The following is a 17,924-nucleotide window of genomic DNA, read 5'->3' on the forward strand; positions in this document are numbered from 1 at the left end:
TTCTTTAGTAACTCCAAATATTTCAAATAGAACTCTCCGCTCGACACAGAAACACAGATTAGTTGTACATATCAGGCATAAGAATCGTGTGAATGGATTCAAAAAAGAGCATTTTTTTGGTTGGCGCCATTCTACTGGAATGAGTTGCTAAAAGTGGTCTGAGGCGGATGTCAAGAAATTTAAGGTTTTATTAAAAACTTTGCTTTTTAAGCAAGCTTTTTCTGAAGGAGAATTGTAGTGGTATGATACAAGACTCTGCAAAGTGCATACTGTAAATTGCTTTAGTGTTTGAATGGGGTACTATGTGTTGGTATGAGTGTTGTCTTTTGCTTGGTGTAGGCTTTCCTATCGAACTAAGGTGTTCTATATATTTTGTTTGTTTTTATTTATGTTTTTATTGATTGCGTAAACCGCTTTGTACTATAAAAGTTAAGCGGTATATTAAGTTTATTAAAAAGTAGAAGGAGGCTGCGGACACCAACACCTTCTCAGGAGTGAAGCAAAAATTTAAGTTAGATAGAAAGTTGTCTTAACATATTATTTAGAACTGCCAGCAGAATTATTTAAAGAAAAAAAGGATTCAAGTACTGTTGTCTTAATTTTTTTTTTACTTATATTATCCGTAGGAAATGAAAGGCAGAACCTCTAGCATCTTCTCCCGCTCCATTCCTTCCTCCATCACATAGACCTTGGCCCGGCCACTCCTCTCATTATCCCGAATGCCCTTGGAGATGTTTGTGGCTTTTAGCCTTTCAAATCGGTTGGACTTGGAACCACACCACTGGAAAATTTCCTGAAAACACAGGGCACCAAAACAGAGAGAAAGCTTTTAGTGGAACAGACACAAAAACCGAGAAGAATGCAGAAGAGCAGCTGCAAAAAAAACCCAAAATCTTGGTTCCAGATTAATCAGTGAAAAGGCCTCAGATATGCTGGGGCAGAAATGGAATAATCTCTGCCCTCCGACATAACATGGATACGGTCTGGCTCTGGACATTCGGGACCATAATGAGACCTATTTCCTTCCAACATCCAGAACAGCTCAAGTTTACTGAAGCAAAATTAAAGAACTCTCTGGCATTACATTACTTCACAACTAACCACTTAAGTATTCCTATTGAATAAATGCCATACAGTAATATCCAGCTTACACATTTAAAATCATTAAAAGGAAGGTTTTCTCTAGCATCTTGGCAACATCTGCTGAGCTGACATCTGGACAACACTACCTAAACCTCTGAAAAGCATGACATTATTGGCCTTTTGTATATAAAGTTGAAGAAAAGAATTCTAGGTTACACCTACATTGGGCTCAGTGCATGGGGCCCCTTTGGGTTACAAAGGAATCTCCTATGAGGGGACTGGTGGTTAGAAAATCATGAAAGTCAATTTTAAAGGGACTTCTAAATCTGTGCTCATCTGTGATACTGGGCAGTTTACTTGGTTTGTAACCTTAGCTGTTGACAATGACATGTTTGTGATACATCCCACAAAAAACAGTTCTGGACGAAGAGAGGCTAATATAATTACAAGACACTCCTCAAGCCTAAACAAATATCCTATATAATAATTTGCACCTCCAACGTTCCATGTCTGGCTGCCTGGGTTTGTAACATCTCCTGACGTCAGCCAGCTTCCAGGGTTCCATTCCCCCTCACTGTCCCGCCCTCGCGTCAAGATGCAATGACGTCAGAGGGTGGAACAGTGAGAGGGAAGGGAATGCTGGAGGCGAGCTGACGTCAGGAGGGATGTTACGAACGGAATGGAAGCCAGCGCCAGCCAGCCAGAGAACGTTCAGGTACAAATTGAGGGGAGGAGAGAATTGCGGGACATCGAAGGGAGGGAGGTACGAAGGGGAGGGCAGGGCAGGGGAGAATTGATGGACATGGATGGGAGAACAGTAGAGGAGAGAATCGCGGGACATGGATGGGAGGGCAGGGAAGAGGAGAATCGCTGGACATGGAGGGGAGGGCAGGGGAGAGAGAAAAAAAAAAAAGCTTACATGACAGCCTTCCTAGGGCCCATTTCATTGTTGAGGAAATGGGCATGGTTCCACTAGTGTGTGTGTGCATGTGCATGTGTATATATATATATATATATATATATATATATATATATATATATATATATATATATATAGTGTCACAAAGGAACTAGGTATAAAATCCCCATCTATCACTAAGGGCACTGTTTACCAAGCCGCTGTAGAGGCGCACTAGCGTTTTTAGTGCGTGCCGTGTAGGTGCCTACAATATTCCTATGGGCGCCTACATGGTTAGCGCACGCTGATTTTGTGCATGCACTAAAAACACTAGTGCACCTTAGTAAAGAGGGCTCTAAATATGTGAAGAGAGGGAATACAGTCCTCAGGATCAGCGCGAAGGCACTAACCTGTGCCAGGCCATAAAAGCAATAAGGGGCTATTACCACCTCCTCTACAACAGTATCTCACGTCGCTGCTGCGCCAAAGCACTTCTTACATCCCAGGACTCATATTCCAATCAATCCCTTTTAATGTGCACAAAAATAATATGTGAATCTGGCCCAAACATCACATAAATCATGTAATGAAAGATAAAATGTCACACAGAGCAGCACTTTCTGGAAAAAAAAAACATGGTGGTACAGCGAGACAGCATAGCAATTCCACGTTCTCAGGCTCAACAAGGAGCCTTATTTTGCTTCTTCATCAGGAGCCAATTATCAATCATGTTTCAGGTTAGTGACTTTGCGCTGACACTGAGGACTCTATTCCCTCTCTTCACGTATTTAGTGATTATAAACAGGTTTTTATACCTAGTTCCTTTGTTTGTGACACAATATATATACTTTTAGGCTTGAGGAGTGTTTTTGTGATAATGTTTGTGATAAATACATTAGCAGCAAGACTGTCTGCGGTTCAAAAAAACTTACATCACCCAGATCCAGAATAAAACAGTCTCCTTTGTTGAAGCTCTCCCAGCCTACAGGGACTTCAGTAGCTCGGGCCAGCCTACGACCCTTGATCTGCAGCAATCTTTCAACATTAACTTCATTGGGAACGACGTGAGTGAAGCCAGACGCCACACCTCCAGTCTAAAATGATATGGCAAGTGAGATAGCAGTCATCACGTAAAGCATCATGGGATAAACATAGAGTGGGGAGGGGAGGTCAGAGATCTACTGGGGTCTGTGGCGTTTCACCAGATAGCAGACTGGGTAAACTAGATAGGTCTAACAGTCCTCCTCACCTGCCATCATACTCTATACTTCTACGGGTGGCCATTGCTTGGTTTTACGTTTTGGAGGAGGCGACATTTCACTGCCGAATCTGCACAACGTTATTCTTTGAGCATCGAGAAGATTACTTAATGCCGATATTGCAAGGCTTTGCTTCCTGAGCATTGACTATAATGACTTCCTAAGTTGGCCGAAACACGGCCATGTTGAGTCTTTTTGAGTACCATAATTAATCTGGACTTGACATGTCTTTTGAACTACATAATAAAACTGGACATTGTCTAGAGACTATATCCTTGTGTCATCGCTGCGTTCCTTGTGAATTTGAGTCTACAAAGACTAGTGTTCTTCCGTGCTATATTCATGACTAGATAGGTCTAATGGTCCTCATGTGCCATCATACTCTAAGCTCCTATGGATGAATGGTGCTATATGCATGACACATTTTTTAAACCTGCTTTTGCTTCCTAATCTTTACATACTTTATATTTGATGCCAGATTTGAAGTAGCCCAGGAATGTCGAGGATTCATATCCTTGAACCTCCCGGTTCTGGATAGGCTTTCCACCCAGATAATCATCCATCTGTACTGTGAAAATGGCAGCAGCTCCACTCTCATCCTGAGTGCAGTAATCCCCTAAATGAAGAAAAGATCATGTGGCATCAACACCAGACTCAGCAAGAGATGTCCGATTCATTTCTAGGTCCTGAAATGAAACTTTTTCTTAAACAGAATAAGCTTTGGGTCTGATATTCAAACACCAATATCCAGATAACTTATCCATATATTTGCACTGGCCAGGACTGTTCATGGATATTCAGGGGCACTATGGCTTGGATTCAGTAAACAATGCTCAAACTCTGCTGCGTGCGGTCTGGGATCAGCTCCCTTTATAGAACAGCACGTAGCACTGAGAACTGCGTTCAAATCCCAGCGCGGAACTGCACTATTCTATAACAGTGCACACATTTTAAGGGAACGCCACTGACCTGCCCATGCCTCCTTTGCAGATCTGCACAGAAACACTTAGGCACTCTATAAACGGGTATGTGTGTTTTCATGCAGATCTGCTGTTTCTGCCCCATTTCAGCACTTTGCACCCATTAGAACGCATCTCGGTGCAGAAGCAGCGCCTAATGTTTGTCGCCATATACAGAATTCCCCTGTATCCAGATAGTGCTGCTGCATATCCTGCCTCAGCATTATCCAGTAAGTCCCGGGGCAGACTGAGGATGGAGCCAGAGTTAAGAGATATCCGGTTATCAACGATATTCAGTCCATTAACCAGATAACTATCTGGATAAAGTTAGAACAGCAAAAGGCCTCTCAACTTTTATCCAATTTACTGTCTGGATAATAGTCAACATCACCACTATCCAGAAGGCAGCAGTACCAATCACTGTGATCTGGATATTCAGCATCGGCCGCTACTGGGTGAACATCTGCAGGATAAAGAGGATAAAGATGATACAATGGAGAAAAGTCTCTTAGGACAATTATGTGCAGAAGTGACAAACTCTGAGTAATAAGACTTCCAAGCTTTAGTGACTTCACTGTAATAGAACTGCTGAGCCTCTTTACATTACAGACAAGCAGATTGAGTGTTGATGCGTCACCAATGCCTTTCTGCCTGCCTGACTTGACGCTGAAGCAGATGAAGGCCCCAATGATACCAGGGGTGAGAGTGGTGAAAGAAAATGTTAACAGGCTGCAAAAGGGTCAAGGGTATTATTCCAAAATTCAACATGAGCAGATTTTAAATTAATTTTATAAATATATTATCTCTTAATGTAGAATTAAATTGTAAAATTTGCTGCCTGTAAGTGTGGTCAAGGTCAGTTTTAAAAAGCTTTGAATGGATTTCCAGAGGACATGTCCATTCTAGCCCGATAACAGTGGGTTCACCTCTGCCTGAAGGGCATTCCTTTTGGGATCTGACTGGTACTTCTCAGTGACTTAGACTGGCCGCTGTCAGAAATAGGATGCTGGGCTTGATGGACCGTCGGTCTGACTCAGCATGACACATCTTAATGTTCTTACGCATTTATTTTCACCAAACTGTCCAGAATGTAAAATAAGCAATGGCCACCGAGACCGAATATCACTCTGTTTGTTTTCTAGCTAGAATCAAGAAGACTCACACACAGAGAGCTTCACATCAAAAATATATGTTTGCTAACAAAAATAGTTCTGTACTTTGGAATTTGAAATGTCAGATCTGAAATATGTATTAATAGGCAAAGTGAGGAGCTCACAACCTAAAGGCTGCTTGAAGGTTCTCTTCAGAAGTGCTGCAAGGGTGGTGGACGCCCTAGGTGAATCTTCAGCCTTAGACCCCCCCCCCCCCATTCTACTAACTTCTAAAATGCAGGTTATGTGCGGCAGCTATTATTGCTTGTAAAGCAAATAAAAAAAGATGAAGTGTTGATGGTCCAAGAAGCCACTAACCTAGGCAACCACCTAGCCTTGCCTAATGGTTGAGTCAGCCCTGGTTCTGCTCATATAGATTATGAGAAAAGAAATCCGCCAAAGAACGGAGAACTCAAGACACCCCACAGAATACAAAAATCTAAAATAAAAGTGGGAGGACAACCAAAGATGCCAAAGACTGAGAAGATGTATAATAATAGAGAAGTTTATTGAACTATGGAGACTCGACACAACGTTGCAGTGATCGTGCAGTCTGAGACAAACGCGCAAGCCATATTCCACAGCAGTCTTTTTTTATGTTTCAACGTTTTTATTGAAGACATAACAGAAACTTTCTTACAATCATTGAAACCACATTTGTCAAATAAAAATTTTTTTACAACAACTTGTTGATATTGTCTCCAAAAGTTTTTCTTTCCCCCCCTTCCCACCTCCCACCTCCCTCAACCCCCCTTCCCCCCCCCTATTTTTTTATTAATGATACTTATGCTTTGTTAACATCTTAATGTGTTGAGGACCAAACTTTCCACAGCAGTCTTTTTAAAGACTATCCTTTCCAGAAGATTTTATGTCATCATTGCCCAGAAGGCATTTTGTGAAATAAGACTCCTGATGCAGGCCTAAGGCCGAAACACACCGTTGTGTCGAGTCTCCATACTTCAATAAACTTCTTTATTATTATACATCTTCTCAGTCTTTGGCATCCTTGGTCGTCCTCCCACATATAGATTATGAACCAGAAGCCACTCTTAGAATTACAGAGTAGCCTCAGGCATATGATTATAGAGGAGAGAAGGTTTTACCTAACCAGAAGTGTAAATCATACTGTAGGTTTCCAGATCGCTGCTTAATGGTATTTAGGACTAAGTAAGCATCTCCTGTGAAGAAGTCGCCATACAGATTCTTTGGCACTACCACCAAATCCATCTTCTCTATTCTCCAGATCTGAAGACCGGGCTCCCTCCCAGCCTTCTGAAACTCAGGGTGCTCCACAACCATTTTAGCAGGCTAGAAAGAGAGAAAGGGAGGAAGAATTAAGGCACAGCAATACAGGACAGTACTTCAAAGAAAACACTTGTTTTCACAAAGAAAAGTGGTAAATAGAAAATACCAAAACACATTTTCTCCCTAATTCTACAAAAGTTGTCAAAAATTGCACACATAAATTTGGGTGTGCGTGCAATTTAATCGAATAACCAGCTACTCAGCACCAATAATTGGCTTTTTAATAAGCAATTATTGGCACTAATTAGATCTAATTGGCATTTATGCGGGTAAATTTAGGCGCAGGATCCATGCCTAAAATTTACACATGATCTGAAAAAGAGGTCACGGAAATTTATTTTATTTATTTAAAATATTTATAGACCACTCAATCCGAAAGTACTCGGCAGTTTACAACAGTACATTCATTGAACCTGCTTTGAGTGGGAAAGCACGGGGTACAAATGTAATAAATAAATTAATTAATTAAAAAAACAAACAAAAGTGACTAAAATGGAAGGGTCATGACGTAACAGGGATGTTCCTAAAATTAACACACATTGTTAGAGAATAACGGGGATGTACAGTTGCACCATGTTTCAGCTGGTGCAAATGGCTGTGCCTAAAGTTAGGTGTGATTCCCAGGCATAAGTACTATTCTATAAACCATGCCTAACTTTAAAGCGTGGCTTAAATAGCCCTTTTTCAGTGTCAATTTTTTTGGCACCATATATAGAATCTAGCCCTTTGTGCAAAATAAATCCTAAAAGCAATGGTTAGAGTGTTAAGTGCTTAAAAAAAAAAACATTTGTTTTCACAAAGAAAAATGGTAAATAAATAAATAAAATACCCAAACACATTTTATGCAAAAGAAATCCTAAAAGCAACGGTGAGTGTTAAAATGTACCTATATGAAAGGTAGAAGCAGCCTTGAAAACAACTCAAAGTAGGCTGAAACTAAGGCATGACTTAATTTAACAAATTAAGGGCTCTGCTCAGTAAGAATTTTTTCTGCACATTACTGATTCTAGCCTACACATGAAATAAACAAGGCTGAAATCTCAAAATGCAAAACCCTCGGCTTTTCTTCTAACCAGCCGTGTTTTACATTTTTATGTTCCATAGAGGGGCATAATCGAACGTCGCCGGCCAAATAGATCGCCGGCGATCTATGTTGGCGGCAGCGCTACAGCTGGCCGGAACCGTATTATCGAAAAAGATGGCCGGCCATCTTTTTTTTTCGATAATACAGTTTAGCCCGGCCAAATGCCGTGGAGTTTGCGGGGTTTGTTTTTCAGCGATAATGGAAAGTTATGTCGGCCATCTCAAACCCCGGCCAAATTCAAGGCATTTGGCTGTAGGAGGAGCCAGCATTTTTAGTGCACTGGCCCCCCTGACATGCCAGGACACCAACCAGCCACCCTAGGGGTCACTGCGGTGGACTTCAGAAAAGCTCCCACCATGTGCATAGCTCCCTTACTTTGGGAGCTGAGCCCCCTAAACCCACTACCCACAAATGTACTGCACCCACTAAAATTGCTCCAGGGACCTGCATACAGCCTCTAGGACTTATTGCTGCTGTATAACTTTAGCACACCAGTTCATACCTAAAGACTAATCTCTCTGAAAAAGTCCTTTCTTGATATAAGCACGTTTACTCACAGTTAACTGCAGATCAGAGGTTGTGCCCCACTGGCAAAGAGTCCCCTGGTACTAAGATTAGCAGTAGGTCAGAGCTGGCACAATGGTGTACAATGCCCTCTTTCAGCACCATTCAAGGTAAGAACTACCTTCTCTAACATGGGTAACACAGGAAAGGGAACTAAAACTGGCTTACAAAAATGGCCACTACCGCATGGACTACAACAGGAAACAAAACAGGGCATACTCTGACCCAGTTAGCAGGGGGGGGGAAGCACCATGGGAGTAGAGCCCAGTACCCTACACCCACCACAATGCATTGCTAATGTGACTCTCTGCAGGGCACCTAACAGAAAAGGTGTCACACTCACCCCAGAGCCACATCGCAACCAGGGAAAGGCTGTCGGAGGATACAACACATTCTGCTGTCATGGAGGCAGTGGCATAGCCAAGGGTGGGCCTGGGTGGGCACAGGCCCACCCATTCTTGCCTCTGGCCTACCCAGTCAGCAGCCCATGAGGCCCCCAAAACTCTTCAGTGGCAGCACCTCACTACTCTCTCTCCCTCTTCTCTACTCGTGGCCTAGCATCTGCCCATCTCTCTCTAGAACCACCCCCTCCTGGTCTACTTCAGAGCTACTGCGGGCACCAATTCCTATAGGCATCCTGTGTCAGCCCTGCAGGCTTCTCTCTATCATGTCCTGCCCTCAATGATGTCAATTCTTGTTTCTTTGGCGGGGACGTGGTAGAGCGAAGCCTGCAGGGCAGTGCAGGTTGCCTATAGGAATTGCAATGGCCAATGGCTCTGAGGCAGAACCGGGGAGGAGGTTCAGAGAGAAACAGGCAGACGCTGGGTCATTAAAAAAAAACAACAACTATATCGTATGTATGTACAGGGGTAGGGATGGGGGTTGGAAGGGCCCATCCAGGTTAACTCTGGGCCCACCCAAAATGGCAGGTCTGCCTACGCCCCTGCATGGAGGTGGGTACGGCATTTGAGGCTGGCATACAGGCTAGAAAAAAGGTTTTTAGTTTTATTTTTTTAGTTTGGAAGGGGATTGGTGACCACTGGGGGAGTATGGGGAGGTCATCCCCCATTCCCTCCAGTGGTCATCTGGTCAGTTGGGGCACCATTTTGAGGCTTGGTCGTGAAAATAAAAGGACCAAGTAAAGCTGGCGAAATACTGCTTAACGCCGCTTTTTTTTTCCATTATCGGCGAAAGCCGGCCATTTGGTAGCCACGCTCATGCCCGCCCATGTCCTGCCTTCGCTAATCTACCGACACGCCCCCTTGAACTTTCGCCGGCGAAGCAACGGGAAAGCGGCGATGCTGTCAAAAATGCCGCTTTCGATTATACCGATTTCGCCGCTTTTAAGAAATCGCCGGCCATCTTCCGATTTATGTCGGAAGATGGCCGGCGATCACTTTCGATTATAAGCTGGATAGTCACTCACAACAGCTGGTGCATCCCTGAAGCACATTCAGGGATGAAGCATCACAGTTTAAGCTCTGTGCCTCTGCGAAGAAAAAAAAAAAACTACAAAAAAACCAAGAGAGATGGGGTGAGACTGAGGGCCCCATCTGCACCCCAAATTCCACCATGTACAAATATGCAGAAAAGGCAGAAGAGGCCACAAGGCCAGCAAAAGAAAGGCCTCATTCTCTGGCTAGGTCTCACTGATATTACACACCACCTCCTACCCCATCACACAGAGTACAGAAATGCAAGCTATATATGTAACAGCCCCTCTTTATTGCCCAGTCTTATCAGGAAGTAGTGTAGTAAGAATATTAGCTAGTGGCTTGCTCTCTTAGGGCCCTGTTTACTAAGGCACATTAACGTTTTAACGTGCCTACAATTAGGACGTGCGCTAACAGTGCAGGCACCTACAGGAATACTGTAGGTGCATACATGGTTAACGCACGTTAAAGATGCTAACGCACCTATAACGCGGCCTGGTAAACAGGGCCCTTAGTTTTATTGCTTCCAAAATTCACAGTTTAAAATGGCCAGTAAATCTTTTCCGTCATCAAGGACACTAAGGGCCTTATGCATAAAACTTACCATGCTTGGAAAGTTTGCTTTAGATCGGTTGTAGCCTGTTTAAAGCAAACATTATTTATGGTGTAACGCACAAGGGGGTTCTGTATCCCTTTTACTGCTCCCCATAGCAGCTACCAACAACCATATGCAAATGTATTGTACTGAGCTCATTAGTATTAAAATGAGCATTCTAAACAATGCAGACCTGAGCACCTACCTTTAATGTGCAAAAGTTTACAGGTCTGGACCTGTCCTTATGGGGAGCAGTTTACTTGGACTGTGTACCTATAACAAACTGCTCACCGTGGTAGGCGCTCAGTGCACAGACCACCAACCCCCTGAACTGACCCCCCCCCCAAGACCTTTAAAAGCTTATCTGGTAGTCCAGTGGACCCCGACCCCCCTTCCAAGCCACCCCACTACCAAAAATCTCTATGATGGTCTAGTGACCCCCTCCCCTCCTGTCCACATAATTCTAGAGTTGGAGGCAGGAGCAACACCTCCTTCTTCTTGCCTCTGGGCCTGCCCTTCTCAAAAAGGAGGTACCCAGCCCCTGCCCGGTGCATCCTGGGATGCACTAGGAGAGGCTAAGCACCATATAAGCAGTTTTTCCTTATATGGTGTTTAGTCCCTCCCAGTGCCCTCCTGCTTCCAAATCTAGAGGTATGTGAACATGAGGGGTGCGAGTCACTAGACCACCATGGAGATTTTTTTTTTTGGGGGGGGGGGGGGGCTCAAGACGGGGGGTCCCCACTGGACCACCAGGGATTTTCTGGAAGTGGAAGGAAGGGGAGTCACTAGACCACCATAGAGTTTTGTGAGTTGAGCAGGGGGCTTGAGAGGGGGGTCTGCTGAACTCCGGTGGACCCTCTCTCGAGCCTCCCTCCATGCACAACTCAAAAAACTCCATGGTGATCTACTGTCAATTGCATTTGACAACTTTGAGTCACAAACTGCGACTGATACACAAAGGGGAATCCATGCATCTCCTTTGCATGCCGTTTTCTTTGTGCATTGGTTGCTGTTTGTGACTTGGTAAGTTTTCCCAGGGCAGCTGTATTTAACAGCTACTTTGTACATCTGGCCCTAAGGCATTAATAGGTCAAAGACATGTTCAGCTGATACACCCTCCACATACAGCTAGGGCAGAATGAAGACTAGTTTTCTGTTTTTATTTTGTTTCAATAAGCATTTATGAAAATTTTCAATATACAAACAGAAAAGGAAAGCAATACTCAAACAAGTACGGAACAAATAAGTTTCCCCCACAACCCCCCCCCCTTCAAGAAACTGTAAACAAAAGAGGTGAACCTGTGGTTCCTTCGAGCTGATCCACACACAGCCTTTAAGTTACCCAACCCCACCTCTCCCTCTCATGTCCTATAACATTAGCTTTAAATGACTCCATTCATCAGCTTTCATGTCATAACATCTCTTCCCACTATCTGTAAGTTTGTGGAGTTCCGCCACAACCTGTAAACGATGAGACCAATGTTGCCTGTTTCCAGTGAGCTGTAGCTTCACACTTTGCAGCTGATAAAGACAGGAAAATTAGGTTCTTACCGTGATAATTTTCTTTCCTTTAGTCATAGCAGATGCAGCCATTACAGATGGGTTGTGTCCATGAACCAGCAGAGGGAGATAGAGAGCACACTTTTTTCAGTGCCTCATACCAGCTTGCTCCACTGCCTCTCTTCAGTATTTGAAGCTTCCAAAGCAGTATGGTAAACCGCAATGGGAATAACATAAGCTTTCCTCACAGCGAACAATGGCCCTACAACAAAGGGCATTAACTCAGAATGGAGGGAATGAAACATCCTCCCGGAGGGCATAAACTCATCCTCCACTGAGACATAACTGGAGGGAATAAACTCATCCTCCCGGAGGGAATAAACTCATCCTCCAAAACAAGGAACTGGAGGGAATTAAGTCATCCTCCTTTAATTGAACAAGAATCCTGAAGACTGTTTTCCGACTTTCTCCCAAGGACGGAATCTCCAGGAAACACGAACAGAACCTGAAATAGATTTGCAGCAGATAGCATCAGACAGGGAGGGATCATGGCTGCATCTGCTATGACTAAAGGAAAGAAAATTATCACGGTAAGAACCTAATTTTCCCTTCCTTGTCATCAAGCAGATGCAGCTATTACAGATGGGATTTATCAAAGCAATCCCTAGATAGGGTGGGAACAAGCCACACCACGCGCCAGCACTTGCACTCCAAAATGTGCGTCCCTCCTGGCAGCCACATCCAGCCTGTAATGTCGGGCAAAAGAGAGCTTAGAAGCCATGCACTACAAATCTCTTGAAGAGCAGTGCTCCAGTTTCAGCCCAAGAAGAGGAAATTCCTCTAGTGGAATGCGCCTTAAAGGCATCAGGCGGAGGCCGGCCAGCAAGCAAATAAGCTGAACAGATTGATTCTTTAAGCCAGCGGGCAATAGTGGCTTCAGACGCTGGAGACCCTCTGCGAGGACCTGATAGCAAAACAAACTGATGATCAGAGGTCCTGAAAGAGTTAGTAACTCGCAGATACTGCAGCAGAGTCCTGCGCACGCCCAACAGGTGCAATTGCCCAAAAGATTCTGGAAACTCCTCCACGACAAAGGAGGGCAAGAAAATAGGTTGGTTTATGTGAAACCCTGAAACCACCTTAGGCAAGAAGGAAGGCATGGTCTGAACCATGACCCTGGACTCTGAAAACTGCAGAAAAGGGTCTCTACCGGACAGCGCCTGGTGCTCTGACACCCGTCTCGCCGAAGTAATGGCCACTAACAAGACGGCCTTCAGTGTCAAATCTTTCTCTGAAGCATGCCGAAGCGGTTCAAAGGGAACACCCTGAAGGGCCTTCAGCACAAGCCCCAGGTTCCAAGCTGGACAAGGTGCACGCACGGGAGGACGAAGCCGAAGCACTCCTCTAAGAAACCGTGCCACATCCGGATGAGCAGCTAAAGACACGCATTCAACTTTGCCACGCAGGGAGGCCAATGCTGCCACTTGCACCCGCAGGGAATTATAGGCCAAGCCTTTTTGTACACCATCCTGCAAAAAGTCCAGAATCGGAGAGACAGGAGCCCGCAGGGGTGTGATCTCTCTGGAAGCACACCAGACTTCAAACTGGCGCCAAATCCTGGCATAAGCCACGGAAGTGGAACGCTTGCGGGCTTGCAGGAGAGTGGTAATTACTTTATTGGAATAGCCTCTGCCTCTCAACTGCCAGGCCATAAGACCAAATTGGCCGGCGTCCTCCATGGTCACCGGACCCTGTGACAACAGGTTGGGAACCAGAGGTAACTGAAGGGGATCCTCCACAAGCATCTGTCGGAGGTCCGCATACCAAGGCCTCCTGGGCCAATCCGGGGCGACGAGAACCACTTCTCCTGGATGCAGCCGAATCTGCAGGAGCACTCGCCCTACCAAGGGCCACGGAGGGAACACATACAGTAGGCCCGGAGGCCAGGGTTGAGCCAAGGGATCCAACCCCACCGCGCGAGGATCTCTCCGTCTGCTGAAGAAGCACGGGACTTTGGCATTGGATCTTGTTGCCATTAGATCCATCACGGGCTTGCGCCACTTGGCACATATCTGCAGGAACACTTCGTCTGCAAGTTCCCACTCCGCTGGTTCGATCTGATGCCTGCTTAGATAATCGGCTTGCACGTTGCTCTGACCTGCAATGTGAGCTGCCGACAGAAACTGTAGATGCAGATCGGCCCAAGTGGCAAATCTGTTCGGCCTACGTGGCTAGAGCTCTGCACTGAATGCCGCCTTGTCGATTTATGTAGGCCACTGCTGTCGTGTTGTCCGACAACACTCTCACAGCCAATCCTTCCAGGGTCACTTGAAAGACCAGAAGCGCCTGAAACACCGCTTTCAACTCTAGGCGGTTGATGGACCACTCCGACTCCTCGGGTGTCCATAGACCCTAGGCATGCTTCCCCTTGCAATGTGCGCCCCAGCCTTTCAGACTGGCATCTGTCACCACTAGGCACCAATCGGGGAGCACCAGTGGCATTCCTCGCCGCAGCATGCTGTCTGAGAGCAACCACTCCATGCTGAGTCGGGCCGCAGGGAGCCAAGAGAGTCTTCATTGGTATTCCTGAGATACTGGAGACCATCTTTGGAGTAGAGCATACTGTAGAGGTCTCAGGTGCGCTCTCACCCAGGGCACCAGTTCCATGGTGGCCGTCATTGATCCAATCAGCTGGACAATTTCCCAAGCTCGCGGGCGGGGCATCCTCAGGAGCAGACGGACCTGATTCTGAAGCTTGCACCGCCTTTGCTCGGGTAGGTACACATACCCCGAGGCTGTGTCGAACCTGGCCCCCAAATATTCTAGAGACTGCGAGGGGGTCAGGTGACTTTTGGCCAAATTGACAACCCAGCCCAGAGATTGAAGTACTGAGACCACTCTGGCTGTTACATGCTGACTCTCTGCAGCAGAGTTTGCTCGAATGAGCCAGTCGTCCAGGTATGGGTGAACCCGAATACCCTCTCGCCTTAGAAAGGTAGCTACTACCACCATAACCTTCGAAAAGGTGCGGGGAGCTGTGGCGAGGCCAAAAGGCAAGGCCCGGAACTGGAAATGCTTTCCCATCACCGCAAACCTCAGAAACTTCTGGTGCGGGAGCCAAATTGGAATGTGCAAGTAAGCTTCTTTCAGGTCTAGAGACGTGAGAAACTCTCCTGGCTGTATCGCCGCAATGACGGAGCGCAGGGTTTCCATGTGAAAATGCCGCACTCTCAGGGACTTGTTTAATTCTTTTAAGTCCAGAATAGGGCGAAAAGACTCTCCTTTTCGCGGCACCACAAAGTAGATGGAGTAGCGGCCGCAGCCGTGTTCGGCGGGAGGTACCGGGGACACGGCACCTATCTGAATCAGACCTTGTAAAGTCTCCTCTACCGCCGCCCGTTTGGCGGCAGAACCGCATCAGGACTCCACAAACACGTCTCTTACAGGGGCGTCGAATTCTATTCTGTAACCATCTCTGATCAGGTCCAAGACCCACTGATCTGAGGAAATGTTGGCCCACTCCTCGGCAAAGAGGAAAAGACGTCCTCCGATGACAGGACTCGAGGAGAGGGCCGGCGCACCATCATTGAGAGGGTCGCCCCTGAACTCCAGGCCTTGAGCCAGTGGCTGTGGAACGTTTGTCCAAGCGAAAGGAGTTCCTCTGCTGAAAACGGGCACGAGAAGTGAACCCAACAGAACGCCCCGGGCGGTACCTTCGAGCTTCACGGAAGCGAGGTCTATAAGAGGAGTGGACCACCTGGCCCTTGGAGGAAGACCTCGGCCTATCTTCGGGCAAGCGCTGGGGTTTAGCCTCACCCAGGCCCTTCACAATTTTCTCCAACTCCTCACCAAACAGGAAAAGGCCTTGAAAGGGCAACTTCACCAACCTTTGCTTAGAGGCCATGTCCGCTGCCCAATGCTGTAGCCAAAGAAGACGGTGAGCCGCCACTGCTACTGCCATGTGTTTAGCCGAAGCTCTGACAATATCATAAAGGGCGTCAGCAAGAAAGGACAAGGCCGACTCCATCCGCGGAGCCACATCTGAAAAGGCCTCTGCTCCATCACCGGGCTGTTCCACTGCCTGTTGCAACCAAGCCAGGCAGGCTCTAGCAGCATAAAAACTGCATGCAGACGCCCGAATAGTGAGACCTGCAATTTCAAATGACCGTTTAAGTGCTGATTCCAGTCTACGGTCTTGAATATCCTTCAGGGCAACACCTCCTTCAACCGGGAGGGTAGTTCTCTTCGTCACAGCTGTGACTAGGGCATCCACTTTAGGCATAGCAAAGCGAGCCATATGCTCCTCACTCAGAGGGTATAATTGCCCCATAGCCCTGGAAACTTTCAAAGGTCCCTCGGGGTCAGCCCATTGAGCCGAAATAAGCTCTTGGATGGAGTCATGCAAAGGAAAGGCTCGAGCAGGCTTTTTGGTACTAGCCATCCTAGGATTCACAGAGGAGGGTGTGCCACTGGCAGGGTCCTCAATAGAGAGAGCCTGCAGGGCATCAGAAATAAGCGCTGGCAGCTCATCACGGTGGAAAATCCTCACCACGGAGGGATCGTCCAGATCCTGAGTCACTTCTGCACCAGACTCTGGCTCCTCAGACCATGAAGGCCTGCCAGAGTCCTCCGAATCCTCGCAGCCCGACCACGGGGGGGAAAAAGGAGGTGCAGCACTCTCTGAAGGGGATTGAGCCCTTCTGCGCTTCATATTCTGCCAATTTTCAGGGAATAACGCCTCAGAGGGCATACCCAGGCTAGAATCCACCGGGGGGGGGGGGGGGGGGGGGGGGACATTAGAAGAGGCCCAGGCCGGGCTTTGTGGGAGAGCTCTTTTAAGCATGTATGCTTTATGCATTAATAAGACAAACTCAGGGGAGAAAAACTCACCCTGGGCACCCGGATCTCTGCCGGGGCTAGTAGCTCCCATATCAGCCTCACTCTGAGGCCTCCCCCCGGGCTCAGGACTCTCCATCTCAGCGGAGGTCGCGCCATGTGGTAAATTCAAAATGGCGCCCCCTGCCAGCTCAGAGCATGAAGAATCGTCGCTTGCCATGCTCGGGCCGGCTCTAACGTCTGTATAGCACGATTTACAGAGCCCCGCTACTGATCTGCGCTTGCCACACTTGGAACAGCGCTTTACTGTCTCTGCAGCCATCGCCGAAAACTGCGGTAAAATTCAAAATGGCGGTTCGCGCCAAAATCGCCCCGATCGCGGGCCCACCCTGGAGGAGTCAGAAAACACTCTTACCTCACTGGACCGAGTATCACAGCTCCGGTCCCACAGAAAAAGGCAAGGAAAAACCTCTGTTCCAGCGTCTAAGCGCCAAAGCGCGACGTGACTTTTTTTTTTTTCACACTGTAAGGAAAGCAGAGGTAAATAGAACTCCGGAGGCTCAGGTGAGTGGGAAAGGCAGGGAAAGGGCGAACCTATGTGCCTTTAAAGTGAAGCTGCTATAGCCTCCAACACCCCTGCTAACAACTGGCAAAAGCACAGGAGCAACCTCCAGGCAGATTTTAGATGGAGCTCGAAGAAGCTGCAGCCACTCTGCTAGGGGAGATAGAGAATACTGAAGAGAGGCAGTGGAGCAAGATGATATGAGGCACTGAAAAAAGTGTGCTCTCTATCTCCCTCTGCTGGTTGATGGACACAACCCATCTGTAATGGCTGCATCTGCTTGATGACAAGGAAATTCTTGTTAGCCTTCTCTGCCATTTTTGGCCCCGGGCTACTCCAACACCCAGCAAGCAAAAATTTGGACATAGCTGAATGGGATAGCCCAGACCCACATTAAGTCTTTGAAGAACAGCCTGCCAAAATTGTTGAATCCAGGTAAATGTCCGCCAGATTTTGATTTGTAAAGTGACACTCTTATTGATAGTAATCTGCCTAGAAGCTTTGTGTTAAAGTGCAAAATATAAATCTGCCAATACAATAAAATACAATATGGAAAAAAGTCCCTCTCTCCTGTCCACACTGCCAACAAAGGTCAGAGGCTACACTTGGGTACATACTTGGTCTTTAGTCTGGCAGGAGTCAAAACGAAATTATTTTATATGCATTCTCTCAAGCCTCTTCCTTATGAACACAGC

At 46.6% G+C, this 17,924-nt stretch overlaps 1 protein-coding gene across 3 annotated transcripts in view; it reads right to left on the reverse strand.

Annotated features, from left to right (window-relative positions):
- The window catches only part of GSN (gelsolin), a 104,800-nt gene that overhangs the window by 54,032 nt on the left and 32,844 nt on the right, over window positions 1-17,924 (reverse strand). For all 3 annotated transcript variants that reach the window (XM_030207561.1, XM_030207560.1, XM_030207562.1), the window contains exons 2-5: window positions 6,454-6,658; window positions 3,702-3,856; window positions 2,914-3,075; window positions 644-793 (exon numbers count right to left, since the gene is read on the reverse strand). In XM_030207561.1, the coding sequence (XP_030063421.1) occupies window positions 644-793; window positions 2,914-3,075; window positions 3,702-3,856; window positions 6,454-6,649 (663 nt within the window). In that variant the 5' untranslated portion in view covers window positions 6,650-6,658. The remainder of the gene's footprint in view (window positions 1-643; window positions 794-2,913; window positions 3,076-3,701; window positions 3,857-6,453; window positions 6,659-17,924) is intronic.

This window comes from Microcaecilia unicolor, chromosome 6 (assembly GCF_901765095.1).
Source record: "Microcaecilia unicolor chromosome 6, aMicUni1.1, whole genome shotgun sequence".
Classification (NCBI taxonomy): domain Eukaryota; kingdom Metazoa; phylum Chordata; class Amphibia; order Gymnophiona; family Siphonopidae; genus Microcaecilia; species Microcaecilia unicolor.